This window comes from Solea senegalensis, linkage group LG1 (genome assembly GCF_019176455.1).
Source record: "Solea senegalensis isolate Sse05_10M linkage group LG1, IFAPA_SoseM_1, whole genome shotgun sequence".
NCBI classification, from domain to species: domain Eukaryota; kingdom Metazoa; phylum Chordata; class Actinopteri; order Pleuronectiformes; family Soleidae; genus Solea; species Solea senegalensis.
In genome coordinates, this window is record NC_058021.1 from 4,358,052 (window position 1) to 4,374,802 (window position 16,751).

A 16,751-nucleotide genomic window follows, 5' to 3' on the forward strand; every position below is an offset into this window, starting at 1 on the left:
TTGAAAACAAACCCTACAACGAAATCAAGGAGTGCTCTTTCTATAAGGTGCAATAACTTTGACCTTAAAATAAGCGCCCCCCTTGAGAAAATACAATTACAGCACATCTAAAAAGCGTATATCTATACCCCAAATGGACTTGGACTGTTTACAATGAATCGGCGATAACCAAAACCCATGTTAAAGTATACATACAGTAACTCTTTCACCTTTTTTTTTCAAAGAAGATAGTTTGCCAGCGAAAATGTAGATATTTAAAGCTCCATATATATATACACACACACAGCCTACATATAAAGTACATATATTTAACACCTTTACCTCAGTGAAATTAACAATATAATTAAGTATATTTAAGCAAATTCCAATGCAGCACAATAACAAACAGTTAATAATCATTTTGTGTGTATAATACTGAATAGCTACATGTGGATACATCTTGTTTTCAATGTGTCATCTGATGTGTGTGAACACATATCAGATGACACAAAATAAAATCTATGTTGTTTTATTGCAAGCCATTTCATCCTGATGTTTAATGTCGAATCTGAAACCGCTTTTTAACTCAAATATATAACTAAAATGACAAGACTGGATTTTGGACAGTTAAATCCACTCTGACAATATTGTATATTGTGCAATGAAACAGAGACACAGGCAACATAAAACAGTCATTTATTACAGTACACGTAACTAACCAGTGCTTGAATAAATCATTTTCTTCATGTTGCTCCACTTCATGTCATTGTGAAAATTCACGACACACTTTAAGTTGCAATATATAATTTTATTTTGTAAATTTACAACTCAAAAGTGTCAAACATTAGGCTGTATTTTTTTTAAACATTGCTCTGGAAATGTTAGCGTAGACCCTGAAAGCTGAACAGTTTGATGACAACAACTGCAGGGCTTTATGGATCTCGTTTCAGTGCATGGCCAGCTGAATCCATTCACAGTAGTGCCCCATTATTATACAGTTATTTATGAGCTGATGGTCATGACATTTCTAGACCTCTCTCTGTAGAAACAGTAGTAAACTTTTGTCCACTGGCAACAGCAGCCAGTGAAAATGCCACTGTTAGAAGTAAACCATTCTGTAGATGTTTTTAGAGGTCTTCTGCAAGAATTACACACATTTCCCTCTCCTTGTGTGGATAAACACAATGCTTATTAATCTGCCTGTCAGTTTTCTTTGAGAAAGAACAATATGTACTTTTAACAGGGGGAACAGAAGATATACATAGCGGAGGTAAACACTCCTGAATACCACTCAACTGTTTTTCTTTCCTCGCAGGGACCCCATACCAAAGAAAACACCACTCTGCACATTTAAAACACTGGGAATCACAAGGGAAGCACTTTGCACTGTAACTCTACGCTCTAATGATCACTTTAACCAAAGCAAAGGCATCCGGGAATCACCTTCTCAATCATTTCAAGCCAATACCTGGGAATGGGAAACAACACTCACATTAAGGGTGTAGTTAAATTAGCTTAATCACAGAAAGTGCTGGGAATTGAATACTCTCGTCTTCTTTTTTCTTTTTTTAAATAATTAATAAATGCACCCAACATATTTTCTCATTACTTCACATGTTAGTAATTTGATAACTCGTTAATTCAAATCCTTTGCAGTCTGTACAAAGATGTGTTACCAAGTTATATTAAACATCAGAGACACAGTAAGATGGAAAATCTGTCAAATTCACACTACATTAAAACTATAATATGAAGTGCTCCGCTGAATGATGGTGGAAAGAGGAAACCGAAAACAATAAATTAACGTAATTCTGCAAAAGGCACAGAGTTTATACCCGTCATGCGGTTTGATAAATTTTACCAAGATACTAAACTGTATGTAAAAACAACATAGAAAAAGGGGCAGTGGCATGTTCCTCTTAAAGAAATGCTGTTAAAATGAACGATGATGAAAAAAGGACGTTGAAAAAGAAAGTCTAAATTGAGTTGTGCATTCCGTGGTTTTACAGAGGTTCGTGTGTGTGGTGCTACGGCTGGTTTTCATGCCACCACCTGATGTTTTCTGCCAAACCCACACCATCGACTAGAGGGAGAACGGTGTTGAAGGTCTGGTCACACTCCTGCTTGACCCCTGCCTCACACGCTGTCGTCCCTTCCTTATTTTTCGTCTTCACTGCTGACGTGTACAGAGTGACCCTCTGGCACCAGTACTTCGGATGGGATGCGCTGCTACTTCATCACATGATTGAACACTGCTCTGTAGCCCCAGCACCAGCCCCGGCTCCACCGGGGAGAAAGAGCGACTCCATGTCAAAGTTCAATCCGGCAGGCTGTAGGAGAAGGGAAAGTGTTTTTTTTAATCAAAACACATAGAAAAAAACAATTGGCTGTAATGAACACCATATAAAGCACATTATAAATGGTGTACGTGCAGGTTAACAAAAGGGATTTGTAATAAATCTGGTTAGACAAATACAATTCTTTCTAAATGTATGTGCTGTTAAAAGCTATGCTAAGTAATGTATATCTCACACTGCGTTTTGTCGAGTAGTGGAAACTTACCGCATCACCCGCTAGTTCTTTAGGTGGTTGGCCCAGGTCTTGCAGCTGTTAGCGAAATGTTTTTTTATTAAATAAATAATATAACAAAAAAAACAACTCTCTCTCTCTCATATATATATATATATAAAAATAAATAATGTATGTAAATATTGGCATATTTGTAATGTACTTGATATGTTGCAGTAACAAATATATACAGTACAACAACAAGGCCCCACAAGGATAAAGACACTGTAACAAACGTACACAGCTTTAATAATTCATAATGAGCTATTAAACAACCTGGTGGTCAAATCTACCTGTTGCATCAGATCCATGACACCCTCAAACATGCTCTCTTTATCTTCTGTGCCCTCTTCCTCCTTCTCAAAGCGTTTACAGATCTCTCCCATGATTTTGGCCTGCTGTTCATAACGCTGGTAATCTTCTGGACTAAGGTTTGGCTTGTTTGCATCCAACCACTCTGGATACTGTAAGGGTGAGGGTTGTTCATTACAAACAGTAAACAGACAGTGACAGTAACAGATCATCTTTAACTGTTGCTGAAATTAAATTATACCTTGGTAGTGATCTCTTTGAGAGATGGATAAAGCACTTCCTTTGACAGAAGATTCTGCATGATCGACTGCATGATGGGCAGAATGTTTCCGTCTTCCCCGCCTCCTTCGCTGCCCTCCTCCAAACCCAGACCTTCTAGTGCTTTCACAAGATCATCTCCTGCCAGTCCTGCTGACTATAAGAAAATAATACTACATAGTTATACAGAGCTCTGACAGTTATGACGTCTTGAAATCCCATTATGCAACAGTCAGAAATTAAAACTATACCAGACAACATACACTATATACCAGGCAAGATGTCAAGCAACTCGTCTCTTTGTCAACTGAATTGATAAACTGTGAATATGGTGGGTATCTGTTGTGCCCCAATACACCAAAACAGTTGGGGACAAGCAAAGGGGAGAACATTTTACCTGATCTCTAAAGATTGCAAGAAAAGTTGGAGGGCTGAGTGGGATCATTGCATGGGATCATTGCTGCAGAGGGCATTATTCCAGACCTGCATTAACTGCAGGTCTGGAATAATGCCCTCTGCAGCGGGCAGCTCTGTGAGAGGTGGTTCAATCTTGGCTCTTGATTTAACCCACCTGCAGGTTGTCTGCATTTTTGGCCATCCCCTTGAGAGTTTCTTTGAGACAAGAGGTGAATTCTTGTTGGGAGGCCGTGTCACTTCCTAAACAAAACACAGGTCACATTTAGGATGTAGGAACAAAGCGGCAACACTTAGGAAAACTTCAAACAATGCAAACTGAAGCCCTTACCAACTTTGCCTGCAGCCTCTGACAGCTTATGGAAGTGCTGCAGTAACTCTGGCTCCTCCTGTGCCAGCTCAGTCATGGCCTTCTCCCACTCCTCCTTGGCCTGAGCAGCCATTTCTCCCTCAAAGAGGGTCTCAAAGAGTTTTGAGTCCTCAAGGATGGGTGGCTAAACAGGCAGAACAAAGATCATTGACAATCAGCAAATAAATGACAGGTGTAATCCAATTAGAAGAGAAGAAACCAGTCAAACAAGAGATGTTGGCCCATGCAGACCTTCTGTGCATCGCTGTTCGCTGAGCAGGAAGCAGCAGCAGGATCAGGGGCCGGAGGGGCCGATGTCTTGTCAAAGTCATCCAACGCACCTGAAAGAAAGAAACAATACTGGAACCACAAGCCTCATAGGAAATTGAGCATCATTCACATTATAAGTTAGAAAACATATGAATGATAATAATAACAAATAGATACGCAAGGCTAGTAACTGTGCTGGGTGGTGGTCTTGAAGGATCAAATGTTGTCTAAGATGAGGACAGTGCTAGAGAATGCCTTTGATGTGGTCCATGACATGCTGGCCAGTCATAGGAGCACGAGACACTGATACCACCCAAATGCACCACTGAACAACACATCATTCCTGCCTGTAGCCATCAAACTGTATAACTCCTCCATTTAACAGCGTTAACTACACATTGTGCACACTCTCCCATTGTACTTTCTTACTTGAAAAAGCTGGGTTGTTTAATCTAATCTAAATTAAACAATGTCGACTAACATCTAAATAAATAAATTCAAGGGCGTTCAAACAGCTCAGTAAGTCTCACACACTGGTGGGTCAGCTAACGTTAATAGCATATAACGCTTTCTCACAAAGTCCCCTGCAACTTTGACTGGTTTGTTCATGTAAATATTTTCGATAACGTGTTATTTTTACGGAACAAGCCAAAGATCAAAAACCGAGCATATAAGCTAACTAGAGAGCGAGAGGAGGTAAGGAGAGAAACGAGGGTCCCAGTGCGACACCATAGAGACTTTAAAAACCCCAAACAAACCGTAATAATGTCGGTAACATGTGAGTACATGTCACGGATTAATAATATTTCTTACTGTCCAGTAATTCATCCAGTTCTGCGTCGTGTTGTGCGGATGACTCTCCTCCTCCGGACGCCATGACTTCGCCAAGAGACCCACTAAGCAGGTTTGTCGTAAATTGTCGAAAAATGTCGTGGTAAGGTTAGCCTGGAAAGCGGACCAATCAGCGAGCTCGTTTTTACCTTCCTTACATTGATAGGCGTGGCTCCCCGCATTGTACATCATGAAACGATTTAGACCAATCACACTCACGTTTCTAAAATAGGGCGGGTTTGATACAATGACTGACAGAGGAGCGTCCAATGGGAGCGTTTTTTTTTCATGAACATTATTTCTATTCTATTCTATTCTATTCTATTTTATTAAAAATAATAACTATCAACAGTATTTTAAATTATGTTAAATTACATTAAATCAAGCTAAGTTAAATGAAATGAAACCAAAATTGAATTAATTAGATCCACGGTTCACAAACTGTGGTACATGTACCACCAGTCACACAAGCTTTCTCTGAACAGTATTAATATCAGAAATACTGTTCCACTGTACACACCAGAGTAAAGTTAGCCTAAATGATGGCGCCATCTGGTGGTGATGGTATCTATGGTTGAAAAAAAAAGAAGTATTTTTGTAGGCCTATATTATTTTGAAACAATAAATGTGAAATGATTTCTGTAAGGGCGAAGTCTGAATATTGTCAAATATTAGTTTTAATGTCAGCCACTTCTAAACATTATCTTAGTGTTGTCACTGTGTGGTTGCCATGGTGAGCCAATGTTATATCACAGCTGTGACATTTCAACGCAGCAGCAGACATCTGTTTACTGATCCCCTTGACATCCAGCAGTAACACAGGAACAGCTGCTTTCAAACCTCATACAGTGAGATCATCATACCATAAGTTACTCACTAAAAACTAAACCCATCCTAAATGTTTATGAATGTATTTTGTCAACAACTTTGGATGATGAATGACAATAGTAGTAGCTACAAGTGTGAAATAAAATTGATTACCTGCAGTTATCGTTGCTGACAAAATGGCAAAATGTACATGCATAAACTACTTAAAAGTACATGCCCAACTAAATACTTAAGATAAACTTAGAATAAATGCCAAATGTAAGGGTTTTCTGACCAGCCTGAAGTCTGGTTTAGCAATGTTCAATTATGACAGAATGTCATATTACAACATTATGGAAATATCAGAAATAAAACCTTCATGTCAGATTTATAAACTGTTCTCTCTCTCACACACACACACGCACACACACACACACCAACACACACACACACACACACACACACACACACACACACACATACCAGCCAATCCACAGACTGTATCATGTTTGCAATTTCTCTAATGCTGTAACCAAATATAACTAAGGTCAAAGCTTGGCTGAATACTCAGTCAGTTACAATATCCTAATATTTAACTTTACGTTTTATTAGTTCATACCACCACCATTACTCCAGTGCAAGAGTGGGTCCATAATGTGGCCTAAAATGAGTCATAATCACATTAAATATGGACCCAAATTGTATAAAACTACTTATATCCTTTTATAAGTAGAAGATCATTGGGACTCCACTCCCACCCATCCAGAAGATTGCACACAGGCACTGCCTAACCAGAGCTCACCAGATCCTCACTGACCACACCCACTCCCACCATGGATTGTTCTCCCTGCTGGCATCTGGCAGGAGTCTGGCAGGAGGTCAAAATTTTGTATATCTGCACTACTTTTATATATATTTATATACATATACACTTATTTATTTTTTTATTGAGTCATAGTTTACAATAACTACCTCAAAATTCAATACTGTGTTGTTGTTTTATCCGGTTGCCAAGCAACAATATTTTGTTGCCAGTTTCACTGCTGTGTTTTCTGTGCAATGACAATTAAACGAAGTCTATAAGTCTAAGTCTAAGTCTTATGCAGAAGTGGAAAATAATGAATTACACTTACTCATGTTACTGTAAATGAGTAGGGTTTTTGTGTTTTTAAAGTAATTTTTAAAATTTGTAATTTTACTAATTTTTACTTAATTATGTTTTTTTGGAAGTACTGTACTTCCATTTTGGAAGTGAGGACACGTATATATATATTTGTGGTATGAAACATGAGAGGTTTAAGTGTAATTAAAGCAGTCATTTAAGAGCATGCATGTGAGGGCATGCTTCTCTTTTCTTCAGGAAACGATAACTGCAGCTGCAGCATCACACATGTATCCTTACAGGAAACACATCAATTCTCAGTAAATTAAATTTGGTTTCAGGGGCAACCACAGCAGCTGCTAGGTAACCCACACAAATATAATCTTGGAGGGTGGAGACAGTGCTGACTAATATTTAGCCTATATATGATTCCTGTATCGATAGTAACAGATTAAAAATTAAAACGTAAGTACATAAAGTAAGTAAAAGTACTGGTCTAAAAATGTGCTCAAGTTAAAGTAAAAAAAGTATCTTGTTTAAAACGTATTATACTTTCCCTGAGGGAACCTCCCAAAGGGATTAATAAAGTCGTCTGTCTGTCTGTCTGTCTGTCTACTCAGTCAAGTAAAAGTTACTTTTTTAACAAGGTTGTGGTTCTTCCTTGTGTTGTGCAAAAAGGTCAAGGGGACACACATCTCACATGAATTGTTTTTAATTAAAGGGAAACCATTACAAATTAAAGTGCTGACAAAATAAAATATGTAAACATATACTGTAGCAGTCAACGTGGGTCAAAAGGTCACAGATGCTTCAACTTTCTCACTCACTCAGGGACCTAATGCCAATTCACCTGTCCCCATCACTCACCTGTCCTCATCATTCACCTGTCCCCATCCTGCCCTCATCACTCACCTGTCCTCATCGTTCACCTTTCCTCATCATTCATCTCATCCTCATCTTTCACCTGTCCTCACCTGTCCTCATCATTCACCTATCCCCATCCTGTCCTCGTCACTCACCTGTCCTCAACATTCACCTATCCTCATTATTCACCTGTCCCCATCCTGTCCCCATCACTCACCTGTCCTCATCATTCACCTGTCCCCATCCTGCCCCATCACTCACCTGTCCTCATCATTCATCTCGCCCTCATCTTTCACTTGTCTTCACCTGTCCTCATCATTCACCTATCCCCATCCTGTCCTCATCACTCACCTGTCCTCATCATTCACCTGTCCCCATCACTCACCTGTCCTCATCGCTCACCTGTCCTCATCATTCACCTGTCCCCATCACTCACCTGTCCTCATCATTCACATGTCCCTATCCTGTCCTCATCATTCACCTCTCCTTTCCTCATCGATTCACCTGTCCTCATTCACCTGTCCTCATCACCACCTGTCCCCATCACTCACCTGTCCTCATCATTCACCTGTCCTCATCATTCACCTGTCCCCATCACTCACCTGTCCTCATCATTCACATGTCCCTATCCTGTCCTCACCACTCACCTGTCATCATCATTCACTTGTCGTCATCATTCACCTCTCCTCACCTTTCCTCATCGATCGCCTGTCCTCATCATTCACCTGTCCTCACCTGTCCACATCATCTTAAAATGTAGTGAAGTACACTCCTTCCAAAAACATACTCAAGTAAGAGTAAAATTAAATTTTTTAAAAAAAAACTCTAAAAAGTACAAGTACACAAAAAAGTTACTCAATTACATTAACATGAGTAAATGTGATTATTTTACTTTCCACCTTTTCCATAAAGTAAAGGTAACTCTATATTATCAGAACATTTGGTATAAATTGGGTATAAATACAGAATTGCCCTTTGTGATTTACATACTTTTCCCTTTCCCTGCCAACCCTACATGAGTTAAGATGTATAGAAAGCAAGCAGAAATGGTTGTGAAGGAAGGTAACATTACATTGCATGTCATTTAGCAGATGCTTTTATCCAAAGCAAGTTACAATAAGTGCATTTCAACGTTTGGCTACAAACAAGAGCTAGAAGTAAGTATGTGCTTCAAGTATGCCAAACTATAAAGAGGTAAACCTCTGCTGTACGACCCTGGGTGTGTTCAACAGCAGGGAGGATGATGATGAGGAGAAGGAGGAGGAGAACCCAGACAGATGTGAGTAACGGTGGAGACATTTGATGCCTAATTTGGTTCTCTGTGTGGGGAGGAGCCACTCTCTGTGAGCTGCTATAGTAAATCCAGTCAGGGAGCTGAGGAGACTCTTAACTGCTGGGCGTCCAGTAGAACAGACAGACAGACAGACAGACAGACAGTCAGCAGCAGCAGCCGCAGCAGCAGCAGGTGACACAAGGTAACAGACTTTTACAAACATACAAATGGTGGAATGAGGGGAGGTGGAATGTTAGTGCCTTTGTTGTTTTTCCGGAACATAGTTTCTTGCCGTTGTAACCTGTTGCATCTTATTGTCCTGCCCTGGTCATGATAACAGTGTGATACTATCAGTGCATGCAATACTGGTGCTTTTATTTTTTACATGTTGAAAGAAAATAACTTTAAATCTTTATAAAAGTTATAGTATAAATAGATAATAAACAACGTTATTCATCTCTAAGCTGCTCTTGTAGCAACTTTATGACACTTGATGTTTTTTTATACAGCTGTTCTTGTTGTTTGTAACTCTCTTGACAAAATGCACAGTGTGTTGATTTGTTTGTGTTTTGAAGGCTACACTGTGGTGAGTGTGTGTGTAAGTGTGGTAGGAGAAGGGTGCGGCAGGCGGCACACCCACCCTAACTGTCAATGAATGAAACTCTGCATGAAAACACGGCTGGATAACTACTTTATAGGGACCTGTTTTGCTTTGTTTTGCTATTTTGATTCACACGTCTAAAATATTAACGTGTTGATTCAACAAGTTCCTCGTTGTTTCTCCACTTTGTCATAAAATGAGGAGCTGTATCAGGTTACACTCTCTGCAGAGAAGATGAGGTGAGCTGGTCTGCTTGGGGGGAAAAAAAAGCATGACTTTAAAAATCAGAGAGATTTACAGCGTCTGATGGTGCACAGACTGTTTTACTTTGTTCTCTATGTGTGTGTGTGTGTGTGTGTGTGTGTGTGTGCGTGCAGACAACCGTGGCATTCTGCTGGAAAATGCTGAATAAGGGGAATTTATTCAGTTTGAAAATGTGCATATTCTGTCATAGCCGTCGAAAACGCACATGCTCAAACCTTAATGAATGTATCCTACACGCACACACACACACACACACACACACAGAGCTCTTCTTCTTCTTCTTCTTCTTCATGGATGCCCTGTAAGTGGATTATGGGTGAAATCAAGTTAGACGATGTTGTGTCATGACAACCAAACAAGCAGACCTCTCAGCCAGAGACACACAAGCACTTGTTTCCTGATCATGTCAGCTTCATGATACATGTGTATGCTTTGTGTGAGCAGAACACATTCCCCTGCTGTATGAGTGAGGTGCATGACGCTGTCACATCCTGCTACAGTCCTGATGAACCTATTTTCAGCACCTCTTCCATGTAGGGAAGTGGCCCCTGTTTGTGTGATCCTGTCGTGTTTTCCATGAACGTGCTGTGAAAAGATAATTTTTCTCCCCAAACTGAGCTCTTGTTTCTTTTTTTTTCTTCACCCTTTCGTCTGCCCATATTTTCCTCTCCCATTTTCTTTCCTGACTCAATTCCATAAGCAGCAAAGTAATGGCGGCAGGAGCAGCGTGATTGATTTTTCCATTACGACCCTCCGCGTACGCTTATTTTGAGTGGTTTACATGGAGCGTAATTGGTACCCTGACTTTAACGTGTTGAGTGGGCGTATATTGAGCTGGGGCGGGAGAAAAAGGGGGGACAACTGATGGAAAAGAGAGGGAGTAGTCACCACCAAAAGGGGACTGCAAAGGAGGGAAGGAAGCAAAGTGAAAAAGAGAGGAAAGGACTTGGCAAATGTGACAAAGTTACCAGTTGTTCAGCAGCAGCCAGACTGCAGCACATCTGGAACACATCAGGCCGCTGGAAAATCTTACAAAGAGTAAAGGGAGAAGGGGGCAGAGAGTGGAGGAAGAGAAAGGAGTGGTGAAAGAGAGGGGGGCCCAGTGGTGACTCACACTTCTGCTATTTCACTCCATCAATGTGTTTAAACTTTCTGTCCTCCTGCAGCCGAGGCACAGGGCTTCCCCCGTGTTCCTCCCTCTTACAATCACACTCACACTCGCACACACACACAACAGCTCCAAGTGAGTCACCCTGCAGGATTTAAAACTTTCCCTTTTTAACATTTTCCGTCTCTTTCTGTCTTCGTCTCTACTTTCACACCTCGCCACAGTTCAGTTCAGCTATCTTTTCTTTTTTTTTGCCCCCTGTCCCCCCCGGCCAGTCAAAGCTGCCTCTTTAGGTGTTTAATGGGACTAATGTAAACAGGCCTTTTCTTCTTGTTTATAACTGTGTCTCTGTGAACACTGGGAACACACAGTGGAGTGCATGTGGAGCCAAGTGGGCGTCAGGGGAGAGGACGGCCAGTATGGTCAGACTGTTTCTACACTGAACAAAAACCTACGTTAACAATCTACTAAAACATAGACAGTATATAAAAAGTGGAGGTAAGCCTCGAGATGAATTTCAAACTAGTTACTGTACCTGTAACCAGACGTCGACTAGACGGTACACACTGGTGTCCACACGATTTATTTTTGCTAAACGAGAACATCATTTACAAAATTCACATCGTGATCTTTGTATTATTAAACGCTTATTTCCAGCTTTGGTTTTCTCACTTGTATACAAAGCCAAAATATGTTTATCAGAGAGATGCAGTGTTAAGACAGTAAAATAAGTCACTGAACTAAGAAATGAAGTGGCTTTATTCTCAAAGACCAAAGTCTCAGAATGTTGTGCAGAGTCGATGAGGCGAGAGGAGGGTCATTTTAAGAGCATGATGATAGACACACTGTGGGGTCAGTGGAGACTGTGGCGCCACACCCGTCACTGAGGACATTGACATGGAGGAATTCCTGAGTGAATCAGCCAGCAGAGGAAAGCTGCTGAGAACATTTGTAATCTGGAGTTTGAATATGAGGCAGGAAAAAGAAACCTTTGGGTGTTTACGAGACGATTTGGCTCGATGTAAATGTGCCGAGTGTGATCACAGTGCAGTCATTATCTGTGGTTTGAAATTGTCTTTTCGCAATTTTTTCTCTCTCTCTCCTATTCATAAAAATACAATAACAGCATTGTTTGTCTAAAATGGTATGCAGCTTGTTTGAGGAGAATCTGCAAGCTGTTGCCCTCAAGTGGTAGTGTCGTATAATTCATTTAGTCAGAGACATAACATAGAACCCTAAAGTATTGTGCTATATGGTACTTATTTTCATTGTCTTTCCTTCTTGCAGTTCTCTCTGGCTGCGCCATAAAGGAAGTGGCTTTGAAAAAAGGCAACAATAAATAAACATTTTAGCTTCTCTCATCACCAACTCCATCTCCCATCATGGCGATAGTCCTGAAGTCCAGCCCTCTGCTGTGGACACGGTTGGCAGCCCTGATCTTCACCTGTGTGGCCTTCTCTGTGGCTGTGCATGGCGGCAGACTCTACCACGGCACTGGAGACTTTTGCCTCTTCTGCTGGACCTTCAGCTTCGCTGGGACTCTGCTTGTCATCCTGGTGGAGCTCTTCGGCCTTCAGACCAAAGCCCCCGTGTCCTGGAAGAACTTCCCCATCACATTCGCCTGCTACGCCGCTCTGCTCTGCCTCTCCGCCTTAATCATCTTCCCTCTCTACTTCCTGAAGGGCTCCCAGGGCCCCAGTGAGGTCCGTGACTACCGCATCGTGGCAACCGTGTTCTCCTTCCTGGCTGCCGTCGCTTACATCAGTGAAGTCAGCATCAGCAAGGCGCGTCCGGGCGAGGTGGCCGGCTACATGGCGACCGCCCCCGGCCTCCTGAAGGTCTGCGAGACCTTTGTGGCATGCATCATCTTTGTCTTCATCAGTGACCCCGTGTTGTACGACCGCCACGACGCACTCAAGTACTGCATGGCCGTGTACTGCATTTGCTTCATCCTGTCGGCCGCCATCATCCTGCTCTGCATAGGTGAATGCACAGGTTGCCTCCCCTTCCCGTTTGCCCGCTTCCTGTCCTCCTACGCCATGCTGGCAGTGATCCTCTACCTGTCAGCGACCATCATCTGGCCCATCTTTAACTTTGACCCGAAGAATGGTGGCATTAATCAGCGGCCGTACACGTGTGCCAATGCCATGGGGCTGTGCGTGTGGGATAAGCTCATGGCGGTGGCCGTGCTCTCCGGTGTCAACTTCATCCTCTACTTGATTGATCTGATCTACTCCACCCGCCTGGTGTTTATCAGTGCTTGAGGGGAGAGAAAGCATGTAAGGCCAGCAGTAGGCTCCAAATAAAACTGAATTTGGCTTCTTTTGTTAGTTTTTTTTTTAAAAAAAGGCTGTCTAAACTATTTTACATACAATGTTGTGAGTGAATGCTTGAAATTTGCTCTGAAAATAAAAATGAACGGTTGTCAGACAAACAAAATCAAGGCAGTCTGTGTCACCAAACCTTAGCCAAATTTGATTTTGTGTGAAATATACTGCCAGTCTTAGGACCTTTAAAGAGAGATAATGGGAGGAAGAGGTTGAGGTCAATGGCTATGTTTACACGTACAGCGCAATATCCCCTTAAATTACAGAGGCCTTCTGTTTTCTGTGTGTGTGGGAGCATGTAAATGTCAAACATTGATTCCAGTGACCTGAACAGACTCAAATATGTCAGACCTGAATGTGCTGATATCACACGAGATACAAAAAAATACCTTTATATACGTATACATTATATTATGGCTTATCAGTGCCTGTGGTGTATTGTTTGTGATGTGTGGAAGCTATAGACCAAAGATACAAACAAGTAAACAATCAAAAATATACTATGTGCATGTAAACATAGTCTGTCATGAGACCTGATGAGAAAACCAAAGAAAAAGATGGTTTATTGTTGTTGATTTTTTTTATTTGTTTCCTTTTTTTGTTTTGTGCAAAATGTATGCACGTCACCTGGTTTTGATTTGATTTGAGTTATAATAAGTTAAAGTTGAACAGCTGTACGGAGCCAGGAGAATATTGAAATTCACAATTGGAAATCTAATTAAGAAAGTTCAACTTAGTTTCACTGAAGTAATTCAACTGTTTGCTGCAGTTTGGGTCGTCGCCTTTACTTTTTTCTTCTTTTTTTTCACGGCTCCAGTGTTTTTTGAGACTTGAAGTAGTGAAGTTAAGACGGTTTACATGATATTAAGATGAATGCTAGGCTAGCTTATCGCTCCTGTAATGACATATGTATATCTGTATCTGCAAGCTACAATCCTACGGCCAGAATATGTATACTGTGTAACCCTATGTGGAAAATTGTGGATTTAAAAACCCAATTAAGGCGACTGAAAGTGCACTTAATGTTCATATTTTCAATGTGTTTATAGTCGTGTGCGTCTCCAACATCAAAGCATCTGTAAACTCACACTTCTTAAACTGACAAAATGTTGACTGGGTTTAGTGTTGCTGTAAAAACAAAGGAGAAAAAAACACTTCTCCATATACGTTGTTGTATTCTCAAACATTTTTTTTATTTTATTTTATTTCACTGTTCATGTTTCATTTTAGCTCGCCACATCAGTGTTGTAGGGAAAGCTAATCCAGAGTTTCAATAAAACCACATGGTAAACAGATGTTTGTGTGTGTTTGTGTTTTTTTTAAATAATTCAGTTTGATAAAACACAGAAAACCAAATTATTCTCTTAGTCCAGCTAAAATCGGACTTTTAATATGAATGTAGTGTAACAGTGGTGAGCCTAAAAGTAAGAAAGCTAAATGGAACCTGGCCGTCATTTCGTTTTCCCACTGTGACCTGTCAAAATGGCTGCCGTCAAAAGAGTCCATGTCGCCTTGCGCACCATTGATAAAAGGACCATCATTTATAGGTGAGGAAACCAGGTGAATATCATGACTTCATTTTCTACAGAACAAAAAAACTAATATACTCAAGGAAACAAAAGTTTTACAATCTGACTATAAATCTATAATAAGGTCACATCCCATTCACATTTTTCATTCTAAATCAAAGCTTCTAGCAAAGGCATCCCACCTACAAATGATCATTACCACACAAAAGCTTTAATTGTATTAATATGACTGAGAATGGAGACTGTATGTCTGCTGACCTTTCACATGATGCTCTTATTGTAATGTGATCATATCCCATATAAAGGGTTACATAACTAGAGTGGCCCTGAGAGTCCAAACACACACAGCAACATTATCAAAAATGACAGCGTTTCAAAACCACACGTCAAGTGTTCTAGAAAGCACAACTTTTACATTTTGTGTTTTTTTGAACTGTATTTTCTTCACCTTTATGTGTTCTCATGTTTGTGACAAATATGAATTTGCAAAAATCTAAACAAGATAAACAACTTTATTTTGTACACACACAAAAACTACTTTAGAACCACTTTGTAAATGTCAAACACAGACACTAAAACTTTACAGCACCTGTGGGCTGGAACATCAGACAGAAGATAAGTGGAAAGTACTCATCATTTATTTATAAATGTATTAAAATTAGTTTAAGATGATCGTTTTTAACTCATAGTAAATGACAGGGCCGGCCCAAACCTTTATAGGGCCCTAAGCAGAATTTGATTTGGGCACCCCTCCCACCACCTCAGAATAGCCAGTGTTTGACAATTATTATTGATACAAATGTCACAGGATAAATTGCATTCATTATAGTTGCGTTGTTTACACCAAACCAGTGTCACTTTTGTTTTGTTACATTTAAATTTAGAGGGCAGTAAAATCACAAATGTGATGTTTGTGAACTGGAATTAAACAAGCAAACCAGTTTGTTTTTTATAACTTGTGCACATGAGCAAATAACTGGACACTATTTACATCTCTAAACATATTTAAAGGATTTCTAGATTTCTTGAATATGTCAAAATGTGGGGTAGTGGTTTGCACGCTTGCCTTCGCAGGAGGAAGACCTGGGTTTGCGACCTGATCGGCAAGAGAGCCTTTCTGCGAGTTCTCCAGGTTCCTCCCACAGTCCAAAAACATGAATATGGTGATTAGGTCAATTGGACACTCTAATTTGACGATGAGTGTGACAGTGGATGGTTGTTTGTCTCTGTGTGTCCCTGTGATGGACTGGCGATCTGTCCAGGGTGTGGCCCCGCCTATGTGGGGCCCCAAAGCAGCTGCTCAGTTTGCTTATGCTTTGGACCAGCTCTGGTAAACTAAATCTGCTCCATGCACATGGTTTACAGTATCCTCCACTGTTTACTTTATCTCTCACCACATTTTTCTATTTTCCACACCTGTTTTCCCCACGAAAAACCCAGTGTGGTTTGGTTCAACCTCACATGTCTCACCACTGCAGGGGACACAGTGTGACACAGTCGGCTATTCAGTCACCTATAAATCTCTGATCAGGCTTGGACTCCCACCTCTTACACAATGACACAGTGACACGTCACAAAGTTTGTTTTGTTTATGTAAAGGGTTATATCCTCACTCTGGCATAGGAATGTGGCTCCTGTAGCCACTACAGCAGATTATTGCGAGCAGTGAGAGGCGAGAGAAATACTCAGGTCTTAATTAAAAGTTTGCTAAATTCACTGCCTTTTTTTGTCATTATTAATCAATAATTCAATGATAATCTTTCATTTTGTAAATCTTGTAAAGTACAATATGACATGTTGTAAACACAATTTAAGGCCTCTCAGTTATGGCCAATATAAATCACAATTAGTTTGATTAATATTTATGATCAATGATTAATAACTGGGACAAGTTA

At 40.5% G+C, this 16,751-nt stretch overlaps 2 protein-coding genes across 3 annotated transcripts; one reads left to right on the forward strand and one right to left on the reverse strand.

Moving 5' to 3' along the window:
* Positions 1-658: 658 nt before the first annotated feature.
* Positions 659-5,065, reverse strand: pex19 (peroxisomal biogenesis factor 19). The gene is made up of 8 exons (XM_044047037.1): positions 4,964-5,065; positions 4,133-4,221; positions 3,863-4,025; positions 3,689-3,774; positions 3,101-3,274; positions 2,841-3,011; positions 2,542-2,586; positions 659-2,309 (listed from the first exon to the last, which is right to left on the reverse strand). The coding sequence occupies exons 1-8, from the start codon at positions 5,025-5,027 to the stop codon at positions 2,217-2,219; spliced, it is 885 nt and encodes a 294-aa protein (XP_043902972.1). The 5' UTR covers positions 5,028-5,065; the 3' UTR covers positions 659-2,216.
* Positions 5,066-9,119: 4,054 nt separating this feature from the next.
* myadmb (myeloid associated differentiation marker b) lies at positions 9,120-14,622 on the forward strand. Of its 2 annotated transcripts, none has more exons than XM_044033945.1 (2): positions 9,120-9,229; positions 12,288-14,622. In XM_044033945.1, exon 2 carries the CDS (start codon positions 12,383-12,385, stop codon positions 13,262-13,264), a length of 882 nt encoding a protein of 293 aa, XP_043889880.1. In that variant the 5' UTR covers positions 9,120-9,229; positions 12,288-12,382; the 3' UTR covers positions 13,265-14,622. The 2 variants fall into 2 exon arrangements, with proteins under 2 accessions (XP_043889880.1, XP_043897890.1); XM_044041955.1 differs by lacking the exon at positions 9,120-9,229 and adding an exon at positions 9,647-9,867.
* Positions 14,623-16,751: the final 2,129 nt, after the last annotated feature.

Bases quoted from the DNA above. Each gene is read 5' to 3' on its own strand.
- pex19 (XM_044047037.1), bottom strand. From the start codon at position 5,027: ATGGCGTCCGGAGGAGGAGAGTCATCCGCACAACACGACGCAGAACTG. The intron at 3,012-3,100 runs GTATAATTTAAT...TCACCCTTACAG, and splicing joins TCAAAGAGATCACTACCAAG to TATCCAGAGTGGTTGGATGC. The intron at 2,587-2,840 runs GTAGATTTGACC...TTTCGCTAACAG, and splicing joins TCATGGATCTGATGCAACAG to CTGCAAGACCTGGGCCAACC.
- myadmb (XM_044033945.1), top strand. From the start codon at position 12,383: ATGGCGATAGTCCTGAAGTCCAGCCCTCTGCTGTGGACACGGTTGGCA.